Source organism: Monodon monoceros, unplaced genomic scaffold (genome assembly GCF_005190385.1).
Source record: "Monodon monoceros isolate NGI ecotype Baffin Bay Population unplaced genomic scaffold, NGI_Narwhal_1 Super_Scaffold_6, whole genome shotgun sequence".
Taxonomy (NCBI): Eukaryota; Metazoa; Chordata; class Mammalia; order Artiodactyla; family Monodontidae; genus Monodon; species Monodon monoceros.
The window spans coordinates 93,324,899-93,350,263 of NW_021703783.1; the positions used below are offsets into that span (position 1 = coordinate 93,324,899).

General features: G+C 57.9%; 1 protein-coding gene across 1 annotated transcript in view; it reads left to right on the forward strand.

The window, feature by feature from the left end:
* The window catches only part of ZC3H7B (zinc finger CCCH-type containing 7B), a 53,885-nt gene that overhangs the window by 25,250 nt on the left and 3,270 nt on the right, over positions 1-25,365 (forward strand). The window contains exons 5-22 of the mRNA XM_029204946.1: positions 193-351; positions 2,750-2,830; positions 3,646-3,702; positions 8,877-8,919; positions 9,570-9,763; positions 10,063-10,384; positions 11,241-11,299; positions 12,114-12,213; positions 14,036-14,197; positions 15,818-16,023; positions 17,042-17,142; positions 18,132-18,313; positions 20,653-20,738; positions 24,081-24,214; positions 24,324-24,429; positions 24,569-24,677; positions 24,911-25,044; positions 25,179-25,342. Of these exons, the coding sequence (XP_029060779.1) occupies positions 193-351; positions 2,750-2,830; positions 3,646-3,702; positions 8,877-8,919; positions 9,570-9,763; positions 10,063-10,384; positions 11,241-11,299; positions 12,114-12,213; positions 14,036-14,197; positions 15,818-16,023; positions 17,042-17,142; positions 18,132-18,313; positions 20,653-20,738; positions 24,081-24,214; positions 24,324-24,429; positions 24,569-24,677; positions 24,911-25,044; positions 25,179-25,342 (2,399 nt within the window). The remainder of the gene's footprint in view (positions 1-192; positions 352-2,749; positions 2,831-3,645; positions 3,703-8,876; positions 8,920-9,569; positions 9,764-10,062; positions 10,385-11,240; positions 11,300-12,113; positions 12,214-14,035; positions 14,198-15,817; positions 16,024-17,041; positions 17,143-18,131; positions 18,314-20,652; positions 20,739-24,080; positions 24,215-24,323; positions 24,430-24,568; positions 24,678-24,910; positions 25,045-25,178; positions 25,343-25,365) is intronic.

Sequence of the window (25,365 nt, forward strand, 5' to 3'; positions counted from 1 at the left end):
TGGACACACGGGTGCCCTCGACTGAGCCTGAACGCCAGAGCTGTTTCCCGGAGCTCTTCAGCCCGTCCCTGACACCCTCCTCCTCTGCAGGGAAGGGAGGCTGGTCCTCAGTCCTGGGGGGTCGGGGCGGGCAGGAGGCTGGGGGAGGGAGGGTAACAGGCTGACCGGCCGCTGCCTGCTCCTCTCTGGCAGGGCCTGTATGAGAAGGCGCTGGAGGACAGCGAGAAGGCGCTGGGCCTGGACGGAGACAACATCCGGGCACTGTTCCGCAAGGCGCGGGCCCTGACCGAGCTGGGGCGCCACAAGGAGGCCTACGCGTGCAGCAGCCGGTGCTCCCTGGCCCTGCCCCACGTGAGTGTGGCCCTGCAGCCTTGCCCGCAGAGGCCGGGCTCCCAGCCCTCTGCACTGCCCTCTCTGGGGCCAGGCACCACACCTCTCTGAGCCTCGCTTTCCTCCGCTGAGGCACTGATATTAACACCAGGCGTTGCTGAAAATACAGTGTGTATTGACCTACTTAATCCTTGTGACAATCCTTAGAGATAGAGATAGACACTATTATTATCCCCATTTTAAAGATGAGGAGACAGAGGCACAGAGAGAAAGAAACTTACCCAGGATCCCGGCTAGGGGGTGGCAGAGCCGAGACTTGAACCCAGGCAGTCTGACTCTTAACTTCCACACTCTGAGAGTACAGGGTTGCAGTGGGCACCAAACGGGGTGCCACACGTGCGGGGACCTGATGTCCAGGCTGTCATCAGGTAGGGACGGTCAATGGGAAAAAAACCAATCGAGGGTCTTGCTTGCCCCAGCCCACGCACAGCTGGGCACACAGCCCCTCTGCATTCATTCGTCAGCTTAACAACTGTTTACTAAGTGCCCACGGAGTGCCCAGATCTGTGCCTGTCAGGGACCCACAGTCTATTAGGAGACGAATGGAGACAAGCCTGGGGTCTAGGCCTGGCTTCACTACAGAGCCCTGGCATGATCTCAGACAAAGCACCGCCCCTCTCTGCACAGCAGTTCCACATCTATAAAGTGCCCTTCCTACTTTATCTCTGAAATAATGGGTGTGAAAGGGCTTGGAGAAGGGTAAATGCTGCCCAGGAAGGGCTGAGAGAGTTCAGGAGTGGTCAGGATCCTAGAGGGCTCCCTGGAGGAGGCAGGGCTTGAGTGGGGCTGGAAGAAGCAATTTGGGTGGGCAAAGCAGAAAGGAGGCTGTATGCACAGTGATCAAGGATGTCAGTTGCAGAGAACTGGCCTGCGTTTGGGTTCTAATCTTGAGTCTGCCACCTACTAGCTCTGTGACCTTGGACACACAGTTTAGCCCCTCTGAATCTTAGTTTGCACCCCTATAAAGTGGGGGTGGTAACATACCATGCATCATAGGGCTGTGCTGACGATGGAATCAGAAAATCACACAGGGCAGTTGGCACAGTGGCTGGACACAGTAAGTGTTCAGAACATTCACTGGTATTATACTTTCTATTTATTATTCTTGCTTCTCCAATGCAGTTTACTTCACCATTGAGAACCTCTCTTATGACCCAGTGCCCAACCTGTACTACATTCTCCAGCGTCTGAAGCAGGTCCACATCCGGGTCCCATGACTACCCACTCAGTGGGCAGGGTGGCTCTCACCCCACTGTACAGGTCAGGGAGCTGGGCCCCGCGAGGGCCGGTAACTCCCCTGAGGAAAGTATCCAAACAAGGACTTCTGGCTTCGAGTTGGAGAATTCCCCCATTTTCCAGTCCTTATGGGTAAACACTGACTGGGCCCTGCTCCTTGCTGGGCATCAGGACCAGAGGTGACCCAGACCCTGGACTCTAGGAGTTCGTCGGTGAGGTGGGGAGGTCGACGAAGGTACAGGATGTCACAGGATCCCCGTTGTCCCTTGGTAGCCCGGACTGCAGTCACTGTTTCTCTGTTTACTGATTGGTCTCCCCACTAGACTGGAGCCTCCGTGAGGCCTGGGCCCCGTCTGCCCTGTGGCTGTGGTGTCCCCGGCCCCTAGCTTGTGGCTGGCACACAGCACACAGAAAGTAGTACAGACCTGGAGGGAGGAAGGAATGCAGGTTCTGTAACAGCACCAACCATGGACCAGGCGCGTTCTAGACTTCACACGGCCTCGCTCCTTTGGGCCTGTGTTCCACCCCTGTGACCTCACTTGCAGAGAGTTCCAAGACATTTTTTGGTGAAAGAAGCAAGTTGTAGAACAAATAATAGGTATGATATGATCTCACTTATATAAAAAAAAGAAAAAAAAAACCCACAAAGCAAAACTAAGCATCCTTTGTCATCCATATGCGCGTGTGTAAATTCCCAGGTAAGAACCGTAGGGCAACACAGCAGCACTGTTGGCTGTGCTCCCCCTGGGGAGGAGCCTAGGGTGAGGGTGGGGCTGATCCAGCAAAGCAGTTGCTCTTCCTCTAACATTTCAGCCTTCTACAGTGACACTGTTACTTGACGAATTGTGGAAACAAAAGGAAAATATTGAAATAAAACCCCCAAATTATTCTTGTCCACTCCCCACAACACAAGGAAAAACAGAAGCACAGGTTCCTGGCCCCAGCCCTACCACGCACTGGCTGTGTGACTGGGGCAGCCCACGTCCCCTCCCAGGGTCCTGCTTCCTTATCCGTAACCTGGGGTAACAGGGACCCCCCCCCTTGCAGGGCTGCACAGGTGTCCGGAGCACAGCTCTTGAGTCAGGGCGGACTAACCACCCTACCCTGTGTCTTTCCTTCCCAGGATGAGAGTGTAACTCACCTTGGTCAGGAGCTGGCTCAGAAGCTTGGGCTGCGAGTTCGGAAGGCGTATAAGAGGCCCCAGGTAGGCGCTGGGGCCTGGGCGGGGTTGGAGATGGGGAGACCTGAAGAGGGTGACCAGGAGCCTTTGGGAGATGTGCGTGAGGGGGCTGGGGCCAGGACAGGACAGAGGGGGTGACAGCAGGTGTTCTTCCCTGTGTTGGCTGAAAGCCCTGGGATGACTTCCAGAACCTTTTGGCAAAGGAAAGAACAGCCAAAGCTTCTAGCTCACCTTAGACACCAGCCGTTCAAACCCTCTCCGTCCCCTGCCCTGGCCGATTTCAACACCCTGGAGGTGGCCTCAGTTGAAGCTGGCGTCCTTTAGCCTCGTGTTCTCAAATCACCCCTGTGTGGTGCATATTTGAAATGTTGGTACCTGTTTGGCTCGTTCAGATCCACGTGCATTCATCTGGCTCCTACATTTGGCCAGGAAGCTGCACACCGGGGAGGGTATGGCTCTAGAATCTCTGCCGTGACCTTGAGCAAGTTAGTTTTTCTCTCTCCACCCTCTTTTCCGCATCTGGGATGTGGGGGAAATTATGCCCGCCTCAGAGGGCTCATGGGGGATCAAAGGGAGAGAGGTTTGAGGTGGTGCCTGGCACAGTGCCGGGCTCACAGTGGGAGCGTGTACGTGGAAGTCATCTGCCCAGGCCATGGTTGCAGGAAGGAAACGCCTGAATCTGACCCAGGTGACTCCCTGCAGGCCTGGGGGCAGGGAGCTCAGAGAGCACCACAGACCCCACCCGCCTGGTCGGGGCTCCTCTGCTGCCCTGGCTGGTGGGACCCTGAGCACATTCGCAGAATCGTCATCTCTTCCCACGTCTCTCCAATCTCTGGCAGGAATTGGAAACCTTTTCTCTGCTCAGTAACGGCACTGCGGCTGGTGTGGCAGATCAGGTAGGATGGAGACCAGGACCCCAAGCCTCCCTCCCCAACCCCAACCCGCCCCAGGACCAACCTATCTTGGTTCAACCATCATGAGAGCTTTGGGTTCATTCTCTGGGATATAAATGACCGCAAGCAGCAGGGCCAGAGGTATCACACTGAAGGGTTGGGCTCAATCTGTCCTTGTCCCCACTGCTGCAAGGCAGGCCCCTGCCTTGGGAAGAGGGGTGACTGACAGCTTGGGCCCGGGCCAGGGTCTTGAGGGTAGTCCTGGGACCCACAGCACCTCCACGTCCCAAGAGGGGCCTCCTGTGACCACAGGGACAAAGTATGGGGATGAGCTGTGGCTGCCGGTGCTGGGAGTAGTCACTGCAGGGGAACCGTCGGGGTACCCTCACTCGTGGACCCCTGAGAAAGAAAACAAATGGCAGCAGGCAGGGTGGGAGCAGGAAGGAGGGAGAAAGGCAGTTGAGACCAGACCACCAGGCCTCGTCCTGGTTGGGGGCAGGAGTGGCAGGGCCTAGCACACACATCACACCCCACCGCCCGCCATACAGGAACTGCTCAGGTGGACTTGGGAAGGGACAGGCCGGAAGAGCGTGGATGGCGGCTGGTGCCCTGCCTCTTCGTTGTACGTAAGGGGAGAGTGAGGCACGAGAGTGAGGAGGGGACTTGGCCAGTGTCACACAGTTGGCCCCCGTCCCCCCAGAGCATGACAACACTTTCATTCATTCACTCAACAGACTCCCAGGGAACCACTTCTTGCCCCTGAGCTGCCACTGGGCCAGAGCTGAGTTAGGCATGTCCTGGCCCTTGGGGCCTACTAGGCTGCAAGGGAGGCAGATGTGGACCTGCCTGTGTAGCAGTCATGATGGTTTGTAACCAAAAATCGTCAGGCCTGGCACCTACTGGGTCCTCAAAAAAAATACAATTAAGTGAATGTCTGAGTCTGTTCAGGCTGCTATAACAAGATGCCGGGAATTCCCTGGCGGTCCGGTGGTTAGGACTCGGCGCTCTCACTTCTGGGGCCTGGGTTCGATCCCTGGTCGGGGCACTAAGATCCCGCAAGCTGTGAGGGGCAGCCAAAAAAAAAAAAGCCATGTATTGGGTGACTTATAAACAAAAGAGATTTATTACTCACAGTTCTGGAGACTGGGAAGTCCAAGATCAAGGTGCTGGCAGATTCAATCTCTAGAGAGGACCCACGTCCCGGTTCATAGATGGTCTTCTAGTTGTAACCTCACATGAAGGGCGGAAGGGATCTCTCTGGGGTTTCTCTTATAAGGGCCGTAATCTCATTCATGAGGGCTCCACTCTTATGACCTAATCACCTCCCAAAGGCCACACCTCCTAATACCATAATTTTGGGGGTTAGGATTTCAACATATGAATTTCTGGGGGACAGACATTCAGACCATAGCAGTGAGTGAATGAATACATAATCGCAAATAATTTCACAATGCCTGGAGGGAGGTGCTATTTACCCACTATTACAAAGGAGAAACTGAGGCGCAGAGAAGTTAGGAGACTTGCCTGAGTTCGTCCAGTATGTGCCAGGCACTGAGCTGGGGCCTGGGTACGTACGTGCTGAATAAAACAAACATCGTCCCTGCCCTCGAAGAGCTCACAGTCCAGGGCAGATGGACACTAGCTGTTTCTGGTTACAAACCATGAGGAGAGCTCTAAAGGCAGAGGGTGGGCCACTGGGCCTGGGAGGCCTGATTTAGACTGGGTATCAGCAATCTGTAAGCTGATACAATTTTTCTACAAAAGTAGAACAATTCCAGAGGGCAAGGTGTGTACAAAGGCCCTGAGGCTGGGAGGAGCTCAGAGTGTAGGAGGGACCAAGTGGAGGGGGCCCAGTGGGGCTGGAACAGTGGAAGCCACAGCACCTAGTCCCTGGTGAGGTCTTCATCGTAAGAGTGTTGGGAAAGCATTGAAGGCGGATAGCACTGATTTCATTCATTCATTCAGAAGATATTTATTGAGTGCTTCTTTGTGCCCGTCATAGAATCGATCTAGGCACTGGGGACACAGCAGAGGGAGAAGCAGCCAAAGAGCCCCACCCTCATAAAACTTGGTCTAACTGGGGGAGACAAACAAAAAGTGGTAAACAGAAAGTGACCAGTGCCTTGGAGAAGGGAGCTGGGGGGGCCAGGCTATTGGTGGGGGTGGGGTGGGTTGCAGGGTTTTTAAATTTTATTTATTTATTTATTTTAAACCTAACTTTTTTTTTTTAAGATTTTTTTTTTATTTGGACCATTTTTAAAGTCTTTATTGAATTCGTTACAATATTGCTTCTGTTTTATGTTTTGGTTTTTTGGCCGTGAGTCATGTGGGCTCTTAGCTCCCCGACCAGGGATCGAACCCCCACCCCCTGCACTGGGAGGCAAAGTCTCAACCACTGGACCGCCAGGGAAGTCCCTGGGTTGCAGTTTTAAACAGTAAATAGTGAGAGGGAGATACTTGAGCAAAGACCCAAAGGAGATGAGGAGTGAACTATGAGGAGGTCTGGGGGACCAGGCAGAGGGAACAGCCAGTGCAAAGGCCCTGAGGCAGGAGTGTGCCTAGGGTGTGCGAAGAACAGCCAGGAAGCCAGCATGGCTGGAGGGGGCTGCGCAGAGCTCCTCTTCCCTCCTGCCAGTGGTGCTGGGGAGGCAGGGAGTCATCCAGGCAGATCCTATCCAGAGTTCCCAGATCTCGGGCTCCTGCCTCATTCCTGGAGCCAGAGAAACTAGGGCTCCCTTTTGTTTTCTGCTGGCACGATTGTGCATTATAGGGCAACTCTGGGGAGACCCTGGCTGGGTATGTTATGGGGTATCCCCGTTCCTTCCTTCTCTTCCCACAGTGACTGCCCTGGTTCAGGTCACATCCCACTCTTCCAGGTCGTGGCTGGCCTCCCCTTCTCGTCCCCTTGACACTGTCTGGACTCCTCTTCCTGTCCCCCAACACTGCTGCTGGATGAACTCCGACAGCCTGGCCTCGTGGGGCTCTCCCCAGCTTAGAAACCCTCAGTGGTTGTAAATTAAAATATCTGAGGGACTTCCCTGCTGGTCCAGTGGTTAAGACTCTGCGCGCTTTCACTGCTGAGGGCCCGGGTTCAATCCCTGGTTGGGGAACTAAGATCCAACAAGCCGCACAGTGCAGCCGAATAAATAAACAAATAACTAATAAAGTATCTGTTTAAAAGTACTGTTATTAATCACATCTGGATACTGTAGCCTGACATTCAGGCCACTCCATGGTCTGCTTCCAACCTCCCTCTCTGTCCTCACCATCGTCTCCTCACGCGCCAGACGATGTGTGCACACCCATCCCCTTGGCTCCGTAGTGAGCTCACTTGAGAGCGGAGACTTGGGGGTCCTCTCACTGATGGCGTGACCTAGAGGAAATGACGTCATGTCCTAGCCTTAGGTCCCCTCTGTACAAGGGAGATGACAGTTGTGCCCGGTTCCCAGGGTGGTTGTGCGAATGGGATAAGGGCAGTGGTGCCCAAGGCAAGGCCAGTGCTCGCACCCCTTCCCTCCAGCCAGCTCACAGGTCTCTTCCGGGACCAGGGACAGGGAGCCTGCCTGCAGGTCCTCGCGGGCAGCGAGGGGGTGCGTAGTGTGTCAGCTGCTCATCACAGCAAGCAGAGTGGCACTGGGCACATACAGCAGGTGCTCGGAAGATCTCTGTTGAATGACTAAATGACCATGGCCAAAGGGCCACAGCAGATGTGGGTGGAATGCCCAGCTCCACAAGGGCCAACCCTCGGTGTCCACGGAGTCTGCAGCCAGGGGACCACAGATGGTGCCGTGCGTGGCAGTGGGTCTGCCTGCCAATGCAGGGGACACGGGTTCGTGCCCTGGTCTGGGAAGATCCCACATGCCGCGGAGCGGCTGGGCCTGTGAGCCATGGCCGCTGAGCCTGAGTGTCCAGAGCCTGTGCTCCGCAATGGGAGAGGCCTCAGCAGTGAGAGACCCATGTACCGCAAAAAAAAAAAAAAAAAAAAAAAGGAGGTCTGTGAGTTCTAGGACCAGACAGAGCCTGAGGCAGCCTTGTATTCAGTCTCACCTTGGATGTCACAGAGCCAGGCTGGCAGGATTGGGGCAGGTGGAGAGGAGGGAGCAGCTCGCACAAAGGCATGCAGGCAGGTGGGGAAGTGCATGCCACAGCCCAGAGCTGGACACGAGCCAGGCGAGTCCACTGGGGCCAGGCCAATGTCCTGGTGGCTTGGATTTAAAATTCGATGCTACGCATTTAACAAAACAGCACTTCCTGTGTGTCAGGCACAGTTCTAAGCTCTGTACAAATGTCAAGTGATCTCATCCTTTTTTTTTTTTCTAAAATTATTTATTTATTTATTTATTTATGGCTGTGTTCAGTCTTCGTTGCTGTGCGCAGGCTTTCTCTAGTTGCGGCGAGCAGGGGCTACTCCTTGGTGCAGTGCACGGGCTTCTCATTGTGGTGGCTTCTCTTTGTTGCAGAGCACGGGCTCTAGGCTCACGGGCTTCAGTAGTTGTGGCACGTGGGCTCAGTATTTGTGGCTCAGTAGTTGTGGCGCATGGGCTTAGTTGCTCTGCGGCATGTGGGGTCCTCCTGGACCAGGGCTCGAACCCATGTCCCCTGCATTGGCAGGTGGATTCTTAACCACTGCGCCACCAGGGAAGTCCCGATCTCATCCTTTTTACAGTAGAAGGAGGTGGATGACTGTATCATCCTCACTTTACAGATAAGGAAATGGGCCCAGAGGGGATGAGGAGCTTGGCAAGACCATAGGGCGAGCTTGAGCCCAGCTTTCCCTCCAACAGAAGGTCCACGGGTGGCAGTGGGATCCCACCTGGGCTGGTTCAGCCTGGGGCTGTAACTGGGGGAGGGGACACTGGTGATTCAGGAGTGGCACTTGCAGCTTTGAGCTGCGAACTCTCCCTGCCTGGAACATGCGTGGAGGGCTCTGTACAACACCTCCCTTGACGGGTGAGGAAGCGGAGCTCAGAGGTTATATCCCTTCCCCTGAGGGCATTCCGGCAAGGGGCAGATGTGAGGCTTGTCTGACCCCACTCCCCCTGCCTCTGGCCTGTGCCCATCCAGCCCCCTGGTTAATTAGCCTCAGCAGTAGTCACTTGGGGAGGGGCCTTGAGGGCCGGGCACCGTGGCCTTCCCAGCCTGTGTCTGTCTGACCTGCCCTGTCCTCTTCTCCACAGGGATCTTCCAATGGATTGGGGTCCATAGATGACATCGAAACAGGTAGTGTCCCTGACCTGAGGGGACGGGGTGGAGATGGGCCCTGGGTAGAGCTCAGCCCCTCCCTACCAAGACCCCGGGAGGTCAGATGGGTCAAGCACCTGCCATCCCCGGCCCTGTAGACAGGGCTCCTGGGGGCTCCCTGCCCTGGGGACTACCTGAAGCATGAAAGAAAATAGTGGGTTCAGGAAAACAGACTCCCCTGCAGGGCAGGGAGAGCGTCCCTCCAGCCTGGGAGGGTGAGGGGCTGCCTCAGCGGGGTAGCAGTGGCCCTACCCCCTGCCGGGAGTCCACCTTTCCTCAAGTCCTCCTCTCCCTTTCTCTTCCTCACTGGCTTCCGGGAGGGGTCACATTTTAAAAGTGTCCTTGAGAGAGGGCATTGCATACCCCAGAGGTGGGTTATTCAGGCACTGACCGGGCCCATCGGAGGAACACTGCAGAACGAAAAGGCCCCTCTCCCACCCCACGGGGCCTCCCTTCACTACGGCCTAGCCTCCGCCGTTGGGGTCAGGCCAGCAGGGCAGGCAGGGCTCCTGGCGGGAGCCAGGGCAAGGGGGGAAGGTGTTGGAGGCGGACCTCAGGCCCTAGGACACCACCCCCGACTCCCACCAAGCAGGACCCCCTGCAGCTACTGAGCCCACCCCCATCCACAGACTGCTACATGGACCTGCAAGGCTCCCCGGCCCCCCTCCCTTCCCCGCCCCCCATGCCCCTCTTCCCTCACGTTCTGGACCTGCTGGCCCCCCTGGACAGCAGCAGCGGGGCCCTCCCCGGCACCGAGAGTCTGGATGACTTCTCCGATGGGGACGTCTTCGGTCCGGAGCTGGACACCCTCCTGGACTCGCTGGTGAGCCGTGCTGCCCCCTCCTCTTCCCGGAACCCTTCTCCCCCGCCGGGACCCCATGACATCCATCCTCACGTCCTGTGTCGGGGGGAGGGAAGGCCCCATCTCACGTCGCAGTTGCAGAAACTGAGGCCTCGAGGGTAGGGGAGGGACTCGCTCTGGATAGAAACACAAAAGTGCAGAACGTGGGTCCAGAAGGGACTGTAAAGATCCCTGTGACTCCACCTGTGGGACAGGTCGAGCCTGGGCGCTCGAGTTCTCCTCCAGCCCCTCCATCTCCTCCCTCTGTTCCCACCTTGCAGTCTCTGGTGCAGGGCGGCCTGCCTGGCAGCGGCGTGCCCAGCGAGTTGCCCCAGCTGATACCCGTGTTCCCTGGCGGGACCCCGCTGCTGCCACCTGTGGTGGGGGGCTCCATCCCCGTCTCCAGCCCACTGCCCCCTGCCTCCTTCGGCCTCGTCATGGACCCCTCCAAGAAGCTGGCTGCCTCGGTGCTGGATGCCCTTGACCCGCCAGGCTCGGCGCTGGACTCCCTGGACCTGCTGCCATACTCGGAGACCCGACTGGACACCCTCGACAGCTTCGGGTCGACCCGTGGCTCCCTGGACAAGCCCAGCTCCTTCATGGGTGAGGCCTGGAGGGGCACATTCACCCCCACCCCCTGTGCAGTTGGGACTATAACTCTTGTTTTGCCTCGTGGTCTGGGGCCTCGTCTTCTGGCTTTGTGTCTCCTGCAGTGCTCAGCACACTGCGGGGGTGAGGCCTGAGGGGCTGCGTGTCTTGTTCAAGGTCAAAGAGCAGGGCTGGGGTAGTCCAGGATTCCAGGCTTGCAGTGTGGTGCTCTTCACCCAGCCTTCCAGGGCCCTGGGTTCACCAGATGGGTGCGCGGATGGTCCTGAGGCTGGGGGAGGGGGTGCCAGGTCGTGGGCTCCTCCAGCACCGCTCTGACCTAGGGACCCCGCAAGGAAACAGACCCGCCTGGGCCTCTGCAGGATCGGCTTTCCGACAGTCGGACCTAGCTCAGGGCGCTCACTGCCAAGTCGGGTGCGTGGGGCTGCAGGGGGCACAGATGGGCTTCACAGAGACTTCCTGGAGGAGGTGATAGCTGAGCAGGGTCATGTGCTGGCAGAGGAAGCAGTGTGACACAGGCCTAGCGATAGAGGGCCTGGCGGATGAGCAGAGGAGTTGGCCGGAGGGGGAGTGGGTTGGGGGCCTTGAAGGCCTGAGGCTAGTCTCACCGGACCCGCGAGCCAAGCTGAGGAGCTCGGGCTTTCTCCCGGGGGCTATGGGGGTGCAGAAGGTGTAAGCACAGGGTGGACACACCCAGGCTGAGACATTTCTCTGTCCCCGGGCAGTGGCCCAAATGGGAGAGGATGTGTGGCCTGGATGGCTTCTTCTAGTTAGAAATACGGAAGAGAAAGTCCTCGGAGGGTCCTCCTGCCCTTCAGAGCAGGGCAGGTGACCCCTGTGTCTTCTTGCCCAGAGGAAGCCGACTCACAGGACCATCGTCCCCTGAGCGGTACTCAGAGACCAGCCCCCTCGGTGAGTGACTCGGTGAGAATCGGTGCGCAGGTACCTCGTGCTCTCCAGGGGACGGAGGGGAAGTGGTTGTGGTCTCCAGAGTCAGGGGTGAGCCCTCAGCGTGGGATAAGGTGCTGCATCCCCCAAGGAGGCCAAGAGCGGACGGGCCAGAGATGGTCTCTTCCCAGCCCTTCCAAATCCTTCCTGGCCCAGCCATGTGCTGGGAGGGTGAGCAGAGGGCACCACCCGCCCTTGTCTGGCCAAATCGGACATCAAGGCTCAGAGGAGTTAAGTAACCTCTCCAGGGTCAGTAACATCCGTGGTCTCAGGACTCAGCCAGGTTTGAGTTGAGGAGAGCGCTTGACCAGGGCTTAGGTGGCCTGTACTCTGGCCTTGGCCTAGACACTAGCTGTGTGGCCCTGGGGAAGCCACCTAACCTCTCTGAGTTTTGCCTTCTTCCCCATCTGTTGATGCCTTGGGGGCTTGGGAGAAAGGATGGGAGTGGGGGAGGGCCTGTGCTTAGGCCCCAATCAGGGCCACTCCTGCTTCTCCACTTTCATGTTGGGTTTTAACTCAAGGAAACGTTCTGGGCCAAGGTCGCTGTCACCCGTGCATCGCCACTAAGCTGATCTAATCCTGCTGGATTCTTGGATCATGTTACAAGGGGCTCCCCAGCTGGGAGGGTGGAGGAAGAGGGAGGGTCCTGGGCTGCAGTTCTGCTCTTGGGTGGGATTGGGGGATGTCACAGTGCCCCCCAGCCTCTGGTGCCCAGGCTGGTTCTGGTGGCACCGGCCATCGTCCAGCGCCCCAAATGGCCAACCTCCCCCTGTCACAGCCAGAGCCTTCCATGCCCAACACCGCCTTGCTCATCAAGAACCCCTTGGCTGCCACCCATGAGTTCAAGCAGGCGTGCCAGCTCTGCTACCCCAAAACAGGTAAGGTCACACCTTCATACTCCACCGCTCTGCCCAGAGATGCCGGGAATCTCAGGAGTGTAGAATCCCAGAATGACAGAATCCCAGTGTACCAGTCAGAGATAAGTATGGGAAGACAGAAGCCCCACCAGCTACTCCGAGCAGACAGGGATGTCATGTGGGAGGCGGGGACTTTGAAAACTGCCAGAAAGCCTAGAGGAGTGGAAGCCCAGAGATTCCACCGGGCCTTTGGGCTACTTCTCCACAAGCTGAAGCCCAGAAGCCAGGGTCCGCCGCTCTCACACAGAGCCCAGGGGGCTGCCGGGATTGCTGGCTAGCATCACGGCCGCCCCACAGCCCAGAGGCTGAGGAAGGCAGGGTCCAGCTGGCTGCTGCAAAAACACATCTGCCAAGGAAAGGCGGCCTGCACCTCTGTCCACATCCTCTCCGTCCACCTCTTGCTGGGTGAATTCAAACCTTGCCTAGAACGCAGGGGGCAGAGGAGTCTGGGAAATGTACTTCCTAGGCTTCCAGCCCTCAAATCCAAGGGAGACTGTAGGAGCAATTCAAAGTAGATGCCCAGTGTTGGTAGACACTTTTCAGCACACCTAGAATTTCAGAATTCTAGAATCATCTTTTTTTTTTTTTTCTAATTTATTTTTTTTTGGCTGCGTTGGGTCTTTGTTGCTGTGCGCGGGCTTTATCTAGTTGCAGAGAGCGGGGGCTACTCTTCATTGTGGTGCGTGGGCTTCTCATTGCGGTGGCTTCTCTTGTTGCGGAGCACGGGCTGTAGGCTTGTGGGCTCAGTAGTTGTGGCTCACGGGCTCTAGAGCGCAGGCTCAGTAGTTGTGGCACACGGGCTTAGTTGCTTTGCGACATGTGGGATCCTCCCGGACCAGGACTCGAACCTGTGTCCCCCGCATTGGCGGGCGGATTCTTAACCACTGCGCCACCAGGGAAGTCCCAGAATTTCAGAATTCTAGACTCTAAGACTCACAGTATTTCATTTGCCAGAATCCCATAGTTCCGACATTTTAGAATATTCTCTTGGTATCTCAGGGTTACAGATCTTACCAGTCTAGAGTTCTCCCTCTCAGAGGTGCTGACGTTGACAGGACACGCATGTCACGCATGTCACACGCATGTCACCCCTGACAGAGCCGTCCTGCCAAAGCCCGCGGCCCCGTGCGGATGGGCAGCAGAGCGCCGTCTTGCTGGGTGGCTATGCCCGTGAGGAAGTTTCTTCCTTGCACAGACCACACCAGCCTCCCCAATCTGCACGCCCACTGCTCGCTGCCCCCTGTGCTGGGGAAGCAGAGCCGCTGCACACCTGGTGCTGGCCCAGCCACGTCACGTGGGTCCCCACGAGGGACCTTGGTCCTCTTGGTCTCTTTGGGGAGACACCCCCCGCCCCATTGTTGGGGAGAGGAGGCCTTTGGTCAGAAGTTTCGAGAGCACCAGGGAAGAGGCAAAGGAGCAGGGGAGGGAGGCTGAGTCTGGCAGTGCATTTCCGGGGCAGGAAAAGAAAGGGACAGAGCCTGCTCTCTGCCAGGCACCGTCTTCGTCATTTGTTCCAAAGAAACACTGAAGTGGTCAGGCTCACTGTAGAGCTGGGGTGGTGGTGGAAAGGGGGTGGGTGCTGAAAAGGGGCTCCCCTCTGCCCAAGCCCCCTGTCCCCAGGGAGCATATGGCAGTGAAGAGATGGCAGGAGCTGGCGGGAGGCCCAGGGGAAGGAGGCAGGCTTTTAGGCAGCAGGGCAGCCAGTCCCCATTGCTCAGGCCCGTTGGCTGTCACCCTTCAGTTCTGCTTCCGGAACCAGTCCCTGTCCTCCCTGCCCCCACAGGCCCCAGGGCGGGCGACTACACCTACCGTGAGGGCCTTGAGCACAAGTGCAAGCGGGACATCCTGCTCGGCCGCCTCCGGAGCTCTGAGGACCAGACCTGGAAGCGGATCCGGCCCCGGCCAACCAAGACCAGCTTCGTGGGCTCCTACTACCTGTGCAAAGGTGGGTGGGCTGCAGCAGGGGCAGGTGGCATGGCCCAGGCCCAGCTTCTCACGCCCGGCCGCAGCTCTGCTTCTCATCACAGGCAGACAGGTAGACAGACAGGTGTGGTCCATGAAGGAGGGATTCCCATCTCAGATCGAGCAGCTCCTGCCCTGACCAGCTCCACAGACAGGTGGGAGTGTTTGGATGTTACGCTCAAGCTGGGGCCTCACCAGCAGAATGCACTCCCGGGTGCAAGGCTCAGGTGGTTCACGGAGAGCTAGTTTCTGTTACACTGCAGGGTCCCAAAGGGCTGTTGGAAGGATATGGAGAGAGAATCCATGTAAATCACTGGGGACTGGCCCACAGTAAGGGCTTGATAAATACTAGCTTTTAAAATTTAATAGGTTGTTGTCATTTTCTCACTTCTGGCTCATGTCATTTAGTGGACATTTGGCAGGTACCTCATTTGCTTTCTTCTACTCCCCAACCAAGCATCTCGGTGCAGTCTGCACAGCAGGACATAAACAGTCTTGATATTGTTAAGTGTTTTATAGTGTCGCCCTTCTGTACCCACCATCACACATCCTCATGACAGCTCTGGGTGAGGAAGGAGACTTTGGGAGTCCGTTCCAGGCTCCGCCTTTGTCCCCCGACCCAGCCTGTGGCAGTAGCCCACCCAGGCTTCCTGGATCAGCTCTTTGTCTGCCCAGGTGGATCTTAAAGACTTGTCATTTCTGAGCTCGCAGGCCCCCGCCAGCCATGCCCTGGCCAGCGTGGATGGAGTCCCAATTCTACGAGACCTACAAGTCCCCATCTGCCCTAAGCATTCCCCAGATATGCTGAACACTGACTCCTTTGCACATGCTGTGCCCTTTGAACTTGGCCATCCTCTGCTCCTCCTTCAAGCAGCACCTGGATCTTGGGAAGCCCTTCCCTGCAGGCCTCCCCGCTGGGTGTGGAGCTGGTCGCAGTGCAGAGCAGTCTGTGAGGTCACCTGCCCATCCGGCCTGCTCATCCTCGTGTGCCTGCAAGCTTGGCAGGGGGCTGGAATGGGGCAGACTTAGAAAGAGGGTGAGGGAGGGAGAAAAAGAAAGAACAGTTCCCACCCCCAGGAAATGGCGGGTCTCTGGATTATAAACCTGCTGCCTTCCCTGCTCCCTGGCCCCCAGGAGTTTTATTTATTGTTTCACTTAATCCACACAACAACCGTGTTCTCTGTTTATGGACAGACAGCTAAGGCTCAGGAATAACGGGATCCCAGCCCAAGTCTGCTGGACCCCAAGGCCCATGCCTTCCTGAACCAGTGGTATATTTTCCTGGTGCAGAATAATAATAATAATGATAAAACGGCTTGTATATGTCTACAAAGCCCTTTTCCCACCTGTCGTCTTGCCTGACCCATACCAGGCAGCCTTGTGGGGTGGTGGAGCCACAGCGACCGCCATGCTTTGTACGGGAAGGTGTAGATCTGGCCCCCACACCCAAGTGTAGAACAAAGAAGGGCCTGGCCTGGGAAGCGCTTTCCCTGAGCTCCGCCGCTCCACCCCTGCCAAGCCTTCCTGCTCCGCAGGCCCCACCGGGGGTGCTGTGGGCTGCCATCCCGCCTGGCAGAACGTGTGTCCTGTTGCCTCTTTGCAGACATGATTAACAAGCAGGACTGTAAGTACGGGGATAACTGCACCTTCGCCTACCATCAGGAGGAGATCGACGTGTGGACGGAGGAGCGGAAGGGCACCCTCAACCGCGACCTGCTCTTCGACCCGCTGGGGGGCGTCAAGCGCGGCAGCCTCACCATCGCCAAGCTCCTCAAGGAGCACCAGGGCATCTTCACGTTCCTCTGTGAGGTACCGGCCCCTCCACGGTTGATTCACAGATAGGGCTGGGGAGGGGCTCCTGCGGGCTCCACTGTGGACTGTCGGCCCTGGGACTCGCGGGTTTTGGAGGCCTGACCTTAGAATCCACAGGTCCTGGGAGTTTCAGAAAGTTAGACCCATACACTCCCATCGCGCTAGAGCCCAGATCCTATCCAGTTCCCTCATTGTTCGGAGCTGGAAACTGAGGCCAGAAAGAGAAGTACGCACATCTGCTCTTTGCTTCCTGCCATCGTAGGCCAGACTCAGGTGCTCTAGGAACTCATCCCGACCCACCCCATGCCCCCTCGTCCAGCTGTGCTGGCTTCAGTGCCCACTGCACCTTTCTGTCCACTTCCCTGCCTGTGTCCACGCTGTGCCCTCTCCGTGGGGTGCCCTCGCCGTGTGTCTACGTCTTGGACCCTCTGAGGCTCAGCTCTGATCCCAGCAGCTCCACCAAGCTGTTCATTTCCTCCCCAAAGCTGTCACGGAAGACGCTGCTGGCCCCCTGCCTCCCCACCCAGGCCTGGTGTGATGAGGGCAGGGACAGTGTCAGGTCCATCTCCGTGAAGGGAGGGTGCTGGGTCCAGGTTGCTGGCAGGGTTTGGTGCTGCTCGGCCAGCCCCCATCCATCACACAGCCGGCCCTTCCCTCCGACTCTTAGAGCAGGTGGGCTGCCCTCTCCCTTTAGGGGATCACAGCCCACAGCCTGGTGGCTGCATATACTTTACAAAGGACCTGAAGTTCTATTAGATCTTTTTCCAGCTTCACAGTGAAGCTGTGGGACAGAGCAGGTGTGGTTTTCCCCAGGTTACAGTTGAGGAAACTGAGACTCAGAGATATGGAGTAACCCCTGCCCCAGGCGTTTGGAGTGGTGGGATCAGAGAGGTGGGGACCACAGACCCTGGGATTCCCTTCCTCACTCCCCTGACTCAGGGCAGGGCTTGCAGGGACCCAGTCTGTCCCTCCTGGGTGGCCATGCTGCATCCCAGCCCACCCCCTCCCTGGGCAGATCTGCTTTGACAGTAAACCCCGGATCATCAGCAAAGGCACCAAGGACTCTCCGTCTGTCTGCTCCAACCTGGCTGCCAAGCATAGCTTCTATAACAACAAGTGAGTGGGACCCACAGCCGGACCCATGGCCAGGCCTGGGGTGGGGCGGGTGGAGAGTCCCCCTGGGGCAGCTTGGATGCCTGGGGAGCAGAGGGTGGGCCTAGGATGTCAAGGCAAGGGATAGGATTTGAGACTCAGGTCCAGCATCCACCTGGAAAGGACAGAACCACATTTATTGAGCATTTTCTATATTCCAAGCATTCTCTTGGGTATTTTAATGATCTTGGCAGTCCTGTGGGGAGGAGTGTCTCTGATGAACAGATGAGAAAACTGAGGCTTGGAAGCAGCTTGCTCAGCCGGCAGGTGGGGGCCACATCCCTGACTCCCATCCAGCACCCTCCACTGTCCCAGCATGGGCGTTGGACAGGGAGTGGGAGGGGCTGGGTGGGCTCCGGCACCCACCTGCGCTCCCTCTGACTCCTCTTGGCTGTGCCCCAGCATGGCTGATGGAGCCCAGGCCCTGAGGTCAGACAGAGTTGGGTCCAAATCCCAGCTTGGACAATGGTCTGTTTTATGTCCTCTGGCCACTGTGACCCTTGGTTTCCTCATCCGTAAAGTGAATGATGATCCCAGTCTCCTAGGGTTGCTATGAAGGTAATTAAAATTCCCAGCCCAGAGGAGATACTCGATTATTACTCCTCCGGGTGCAGGACCAGCTCTGGAGCATCGAGCTGGGGAACCTGAGAGAGATGCCCCCTTCTCCCAGCCTCGCAGCAGGTGGGGTCTGGTGCCCTCCTCCTGCTGGCAGCTGTGGCTTTGAGCTGTCCGCAGGTCAAGGCCAGGAGAGGGGCACACAGCTGAGGCCCAAACCAGAACTGCCTGAGCGTAGGACCCCCACCTTTTCCCTCCTGTGCCAGCAGTTAATAGGCGGGAGGCACCCACGGAGGAGCCCCTCCCGTGGGTGAACGGCACTGACCCTGGGGAGGGGGCCCCGACTGGGAATGGGCGGGATGCGGACTGCATTGTGCGCCCCCCATCCTGCCCGCCAGGTGCCTGGTGCACATCGTCCGCTCCACCTCCCTCAAGTACTCCAAGGTCCGCCAGTTCCAGGAGCACTTCCAGTTCGACGTGTGCCGCCACGAGGTGCGCTACGGCTGCCTGCGGGAGGACAGCTGCCACTTCGCCCACAGCTTCATAGAGCTCAAAGTCTGGCTGCTGCAGCAGTACTCAGGTGAGGGCGAGGGGCTGCACAGTTCAGAGGAGGGTGGTGCCGGGCTGTGGGGCTGCAGAGGAGCCAGTGCTTCCTGGACGTCACAGGACGCGCAGGCTCTGCATCAGGGAGCTTGCAGGCCCAGAAGACCCTGGGTTTCTCCCTGTGTGGCACTGCCAGGGGGACATGCGGGGAGAAGGGCAGGGAGGCAGAGCCCCGCGGGCCACCTGGGGGATCTGGTCATCAGCGGCCCCTCACTGAGCCTCCACTGGTCCTCTGTGAGGGGATGATGTCAGCTCGGCCTCAGGAATGAGGAGGTGGAAAGCCGCTCGCTTTCTCGCTCACCTAATGGGACTCCCTGAGCACCTGCGCTGTCAGGGGCTTGAGCAAAAATGAGTCGGGGCCCTGGTGTGTGTACGCGAGGGCAAGGCAGACAGTCTGACGGGGAGGTACCAGGCCCTACGCCCATCTGCTCCGGGGTGCACACTGTCCCCCACCGCCTGTCATCGTCTGCCTAGCGGCATTGTTGTGTGTGTGTGTAACATAAAATAATGGCGCGTCTAACAATCGTTGTCTTCTTCGAGCTGATGAAATAGGGTGATAGAATTTCAGATGTGCGTCAGTTGTGTGAGGAAAGTAAAGCAAGCAATAGGATGGAGAGGGACTCGGGGTGGGGGCATTTGGGATAAGATAGTCTGGGAAGGCCTCTCAGAGGAGGTGACATTTGAGCAAGGAAGGGCAGGGAGAGCATTCCAGGCAGAGGGAACAGCAAGGCTGGAGGCCCTGAGGCAGGAGCAAGCTTGGTACAGAAGGAAGGATGTCCTTCTGTATGTGGGGATGTGAGGGCAGAGCAGCTTACCCCTGGGGGGCGGGGGGGGGGTGTCGGAGATGAGGCCTAAGAGGTTGGCAGGGACCCGAGCGTGAAAAAACCTCTAGATGGTACATAGAAATAGTTGGGGTTGTTCTAAATACGGTGTGCAGGGCTTCCCTGGTGGCGCAGTGGTTGAGAGTCCGCCTGCTGATGCAGGGGACATGGGTTCGTGCCCCAGTCCAGGAAGATCCCACATGCCACGGAGCGGCTGGGCCCGTGAGCCATGGCCGCTGAGCCTGCACGTCTGGAGCCTGTGCTCTGCAACGGGAGGAGCCACAACAGTGAGAGGCCCGCGTACCGCAAAAAAATAAATAAATACGGTGTGCAGGGTTTGGGGGTAGGGGTTTGAGTAGGTAGAGTTGTATGACCTGATAGGTGTCTTTAAGAAGTTGCTCTGGCTGCTGCGTGGAGAACTGAGGGGCCAAGGGCAGATGGAGGGAGACCTGGGAGGGTGTGGCTCAAGCCAGGGTGGCAGCGGGTGGAAGTGGTAGAAGTGATGAGATTCTGGGTGTGTTTTGATGGTGGAGCCAACGGGAGCTGATGGACCAGATATGAAGTATGAGACGAAGGATGGCATCAGGTCGACCCCAGTGGGGTTGCCGTGTTCTGAGGAAGGGAGGCTGCAGGAGGAACAGGTTGGGATCACATCAGGGCTCGAGTGGGACGTGGGGAGTCTGAGCTGCCTATTGGACTTCAAGTGGAGAGGTTGAGCAGGCAGCCACGTGTGGGGGTCTGCAAGGTCATGGGAGAGCCCTGGGCTAGAGGTACATCCATCAGCAAGAAGATGGGTGTCAAGCACATGCCTGGCCCAGAGTAAGCCCCTGATGGCGAGTGGCCATGGGGGAGCAGTAACCATAGGACCAGGTCGAAAACTAAATCAGCTCTGGAAGAGAGACTAGAAGGCCGTAAGGGGTTGGGAGGAGAGTGGGCCTCATGGAAGAGGTTGTGAGCTGCCCCTTGGAGGTGGGCGCAGTGTCCACAGTCACATTGGGAGGGTCTGGGCCACAAGGTTTGGGTATTTGCCCTTTGCCGACTGGCAGTGAAGGGCCCTGGCCCCTCGGTGATCTGGGGAGCCAGGCCGGGCCAGGCACAGAGCCTTAAGAACCAGCACGCTAGAGGCTGCCAAGCAGGGCTCAGGCTTGAGGCCCCACTGAGGGAGGCGGAGGCCAAGGGAGGGGGCTGAGCACCTGGCCCGAGGGACAGGGCCACGGGCGTGGGTGCGGAGAGGCCCCTGCCATGCTGCCGAGCCCACATCTTGCTCCTGCATTTTATTCTCTGTGTGAGCCTGGAGCAGGCCTCTGTTCCCAACTGCAGATGAACCAACAGGCCCAGACAGGATGAGTGGTTTCCCTGTTCCCCTCATCTTTCCACGGCCTAACTGGGGAGTGGGGCTCCTCCCTGGGCCTGGGGTGGCACCAGCACCTTGCAGACCCCCTGCCTTTCTCCTTACTGAGCTCCAGGGATGCTGTGTCTGCTCCCCCCTCACCAGGCATGACCCACGAAGACATCGTCCAGGAATCCAAGAAATACTGGCAGCAGATGGAGGCACACGCAGGGAAGGCCAGCAGCAGCTTGGTAAGACCCCGGGCTGGCCTTGGGGGTGAGGTCAGCCCCCACGAGGGCCATCCCCCATCCCTTTACCTGGACATAATTTATTTACCAGGAAATTGTAAGGAGAGTATGAAGAATTTGTGTATACCTTTTTCTGGATTCCCCAGATGTTAACATTTTACTACCTTCCACACTCACTTTGTCCTGTGTGTATGCGTGTGTACGTACACACATACACATTTATTTACAGAAATATACTTTTCTGAACCACTAGGGAGTAAGTTGTAGACATGATGCCCCATTACCCCTAAAAACTTTAGTGTAAAAATAAGGACTTCCCTGACCGTCCAGTGGTTAAGACACCACGCTTCCAATGCAGGGTGCGTAGGTTCGATCCCCGGTCGGGGAACAAAGATCCCACATGGCCAAAAAATAAATCAATAAGTAAGTAAATATAAGGACACTTTCTTACATAATAACCACAGTACAGTTATCAACATCACAAAATTCATATTGGTGGACTTATCCAAATCGTGGTGTGCTATTATTCAGATTTTGTGAATCCTCCCCAAATCCCAGCAACACACTGCATTCATTTGTAGTGTCTTTAATCGCCTTTAATCTAGAGCAGTTCCTCAGTCTTTCGTGACATTGGCATTTTTGAAGAGGCAGTTGTTTTGTAAAAGGCCCATCCCTTTGGGATTGTCTGATCGGGCAGGCACGTCATCTCCATCTGTCCCTTCACCAGCGATACCTTGGTAACTTGATTAAAGGTGCCTCCACAGTAAAGCTTTCTCTACTATGAAGTTACCCTTTCCTCCTTTGTAATTAATGAATATCTTCCAGGGAGGTCCTTGGAGACCATGTAAATGTCCTGGTATTCCTCAACCTTTTCCACCACTGCTTGTATCACCTCCCACCCCTCTGGATCCTCACCCTGGTCCTGAGGACGTGAGCTGGGGCGCAGTAGCGTTTGCAGGCGGGAAGACTGAGGCTCAGAACATGCTAGAGGCTTGCCCGGGGCGCACGGAGCGGAGTAGGTCCCGGGTTCTCTGACAGCTTCTCTAGAGCTCGCTCAGCTCCCTCCCCACCTGCACCATCCCCATCACCCCTAGGGTTCCTCATATGAAATGGGGATCATAATCCTGCCTGCCATCTCCTGGGGCGGGTGTGAGGCTCACAGGAGCTGGCTACAGCTTGCCGAGTCCCTGCTCTGCACGGGGCCCCCGTCGTCCCTGATCCTCACACCCTCCCCAGGAGGTGGGGATCACTGTAACTTTAGGTGACAGTGGGAATGGAAGGGTGGTCTCAGGGCCCAGGAGACAGTGAATGTGAGGTGAGGCCTCTCGCCATCCACACACGAGGGATGACTCCCTCACCATGCCAGGCCCACGCACTGGTCACCTTGGGAGAAGCCTGGGCCTCTGGTCCCTCTTGAGGCCTGCCTGGGTGTGGCAGTGAGCCAGGGAGCAGCGCAGGCTGGCCGGTGGGGTAGGCCTGGGCCAGTCTGGCAGACAGGGCTGCCCGGCCCCCTTGGCCTTCCCCCCGTCTCCCTACCCCCTCGTTCCTGGTCCTTTTTCTTCCTCTCCCCTCTTCCTAGTTGCTCCTGTCCTCTGCCCCTCTCCTGTTCAGTCCTCTTCCCCAACCGCCACATGGTTTATTTTTGCTCCTGGCCAGGAGCCTGGCTGGGAAGCAGTGCGGGGCTCAGGCTGGACCTGCAGCGTCATCTCCTAAAGAGAGAACACTGAGTCTTCACCACCTCCTATCCCCCTGACCCCCCTGCATCCTGCCCACCCAAGATGCCACTCTCAGGCCTGGCTCAGGAATGGGGCTTCTGTGCCGGACCTGGCTGTGGCCCAGGCATGAGGCATCTTGCTTGCTTGCCATCAGAGGGTGGGGCCCGTGGCAGTGTGAGGCCAAGGACAGGATGCCAGGGTAGAAGCTGCTCATGCCTGGTGCCCGTGGTGCAGCTGTGCCGTTCTACAGAAAAGCATGAGCCCCTGCCTCACACCAGGTCCCTATCCTCGGGCCACTTACCCGTGGCGGGGTTAGTAACCTCTCTGAGCCTCTGCTTCTGCTCAGTCAAATGTGAATGACCCCTACCGCCCCCAGGGCTGTCGAGTCTGTGCAGTTGTGAAAAGGAAGCTCAGTGGACCGGCATGGCTGTTCCCTAGAGCAGTGGCTAAACCACAGCACCCCTCCGGACCCCACTTACCTCATCCGTGAAATGGGCCTTCTTACGCTTCTGTGAGAATCAGTGGAACATCTAGAAGTCTATAGTGACACGGATAAGCCTCCTGTCTGCTTTAGCCAGACCGTGTCCCAGTTACAGAGGCAGGATTTTACTTTGTTGTCTGGATATGTATTATCCTGGGGCTGAGCCAGGCCACAAGTCTCCCAGCCAGGGGTCAATCGGCACCCAACAAAGTGAGAGCCCCCTGCTGCTCAGGGGAGGCCCTGGGCTAGGCAGTGCCGAGGACACAGGTACTCCTGTGTCAGAGGAGGAAGAGCGGAGGGGTGACTCCACATCTGAGGCTCCAGGGAGGATGGGAAGGCTCTAGCTAGCAGGAGGGACAGCAGGGTGGCCAGCACAGCTGGGCGAGGGGGTTGCAGGTGGCAGGAGACAAGGCTGGGTGGGCACTTTTTCTGCCTCTCACCCCCCCACCCTTTCCCAGGCAGGGGTGCAGAAGAGCAGGCCCTCCTGCCTGCAGAGGAAGGGCTGAGGCAGAGGACGGGGAGTGAACATGGTGGGGTCTTCGAGAGTCCAGGGCTGCCCAGATGTCTGTCCCACCACCTGAGGCAGCCTCCTCCATCCCCACCCTCTGCAGGTGCATCCCACCTTCTAGGGTCTGCTCTCCACCAGGCCTGGCCCTCATAACTAGATGAGTCAGTCAACATGAGGTAATTCAGGTACTATGGGGGCCCATAGGATGGGCAGCTGCCACCTAGGAGAGCTTCAGGGAAAGCCTCCTGAAGGAGGTAGTGCTTGAGCTGGGTTTTGAAAGTTTTCAGAACAAGCCTGATGAAGAATGAAGAAGGGCATTCCAGGCAGAGGGAACAGCATGTGCAAAAGCAGGGAGATGTGAGGTCGAATGCTGTGCCCAGGGACACGCCAGCAGCTCCAGCAAGCAGGCCCGTGGGAAATAGCCAGTTACGGCAGAGGGCACTCCATCAGGAGTCCAAGGCCTGGCTCCCACCCTGAGAGGCCATGGGCCTGGAGTTAGGGGGTCACTTCCCACCACCAAGTGGTAGTGGACCAGCCCACAAGGCTCCAGGTGGCCCTGATGCTCCCGGAGGCCACCTGTATATCAGACCCCGGGGCCTCAGCCTGGTGCCTGCGGCTTCATCAACGCTTCTCCTCCGCAGGGTGCCCCGCGGACCCATGGGCCTAGCACCTTTGACCTGCAGATGAAGTTTGTGTGTGGCCAGTGCTGGAGGAACGGGCAGGTGGTGGAGCCTGACAAGGACCTCAAGTACTGCAGCGCCAAGGCCCGGCACTGGTGAGCCAGGTGCTGGGCGGGGGCACGGGCAGGGTGGGGACCACCTAAGCACCGCAGGCGAGGAAGCCGGGCTCTCTGTGGAGGTCACACAGCCCGCTCTATCCTGCAGCTGGACCAAGGAGCGGCGGGTCCTCCTGGTGATGTCCAAGGCCAAGAGGAAGTGGGTGTCGGTGAGGCCACTGCCGTCCATTCGCAACTTCCCACAGCAATACGATGTGAGCGCCGGGGTGGGATGTAGGGTGGCAGCGGGACCTCAGATATGGGGCCGTGGGGCCCCAGGAGGGCTTGCCCGCTGGCGGGGCAGTGACACAGTCCGGCGAGACTCAGCAGGGTCTCCCCATGCCTGCCCTGCAGCTCTGCATCCATGCGCAGAACGGCCGCAAGTGCCAGTACGTGGGGAACTGCTCCTTCGCGCACAGCCCGGAGGAGAGGGACATGTGGACGTTCATGAAGGAGAACAAGAGTGAGTGGGCAGGGCGGGGCTGACCCGGACACCCCCCTCGTCGGCAGGCCCAAGCGCACACCTGCTGAGCCTCGCTTGGCCACCCGGGCCCCACTCCGGCTGCACCGGGCTGAGCCCTCTCTGGGTCTCCAGTTGACCGGGCAGCCCAGCAGCAGGGGTCCCATAGGGGTCGTGGGACAGAGTAGAGGGAGAATCCCCTCTCACCAGGCCCTGCATCCCCTATTGCCCATCAGTCCTGGACATGCAACAGACCTATGACATGTGGCTGAAGAAGCACAACCCAGGGAAGCCGGGGGAAGGGACGCCCATCAGTTCTCGGGAGGGGGAGAAGCAGATCCAGATGCCCACGGACTACGCCGACATCATGGTAACACCCCATCCCCTGGGGGCCCTGGTCCGAGCCTGACCCGGAGCGGCTGTGCGGAGGGGCTCAGCCTCCCTGGGGGAAGTGGTCCCAGCACAGGTGGGAGGAGCGGGCGCCCACGGTGGCTGTGTCCCCAGATGGGTTACCACTGCTGGCTCTGCGGCAAGAACAGCAACAGCAAGAAGCAGTGGCAGCAGCACATCCAGTCTGAGAAGCACAAGGAGAAGGTCTTCACGTCTGACAGCGACGCTAGTGGCTGGGCCTACCGCTTCCCCATGGGCGAGTTCCGGCTCTGCGAAAGGTGCCCCCGGGAGGGCAGGGCCG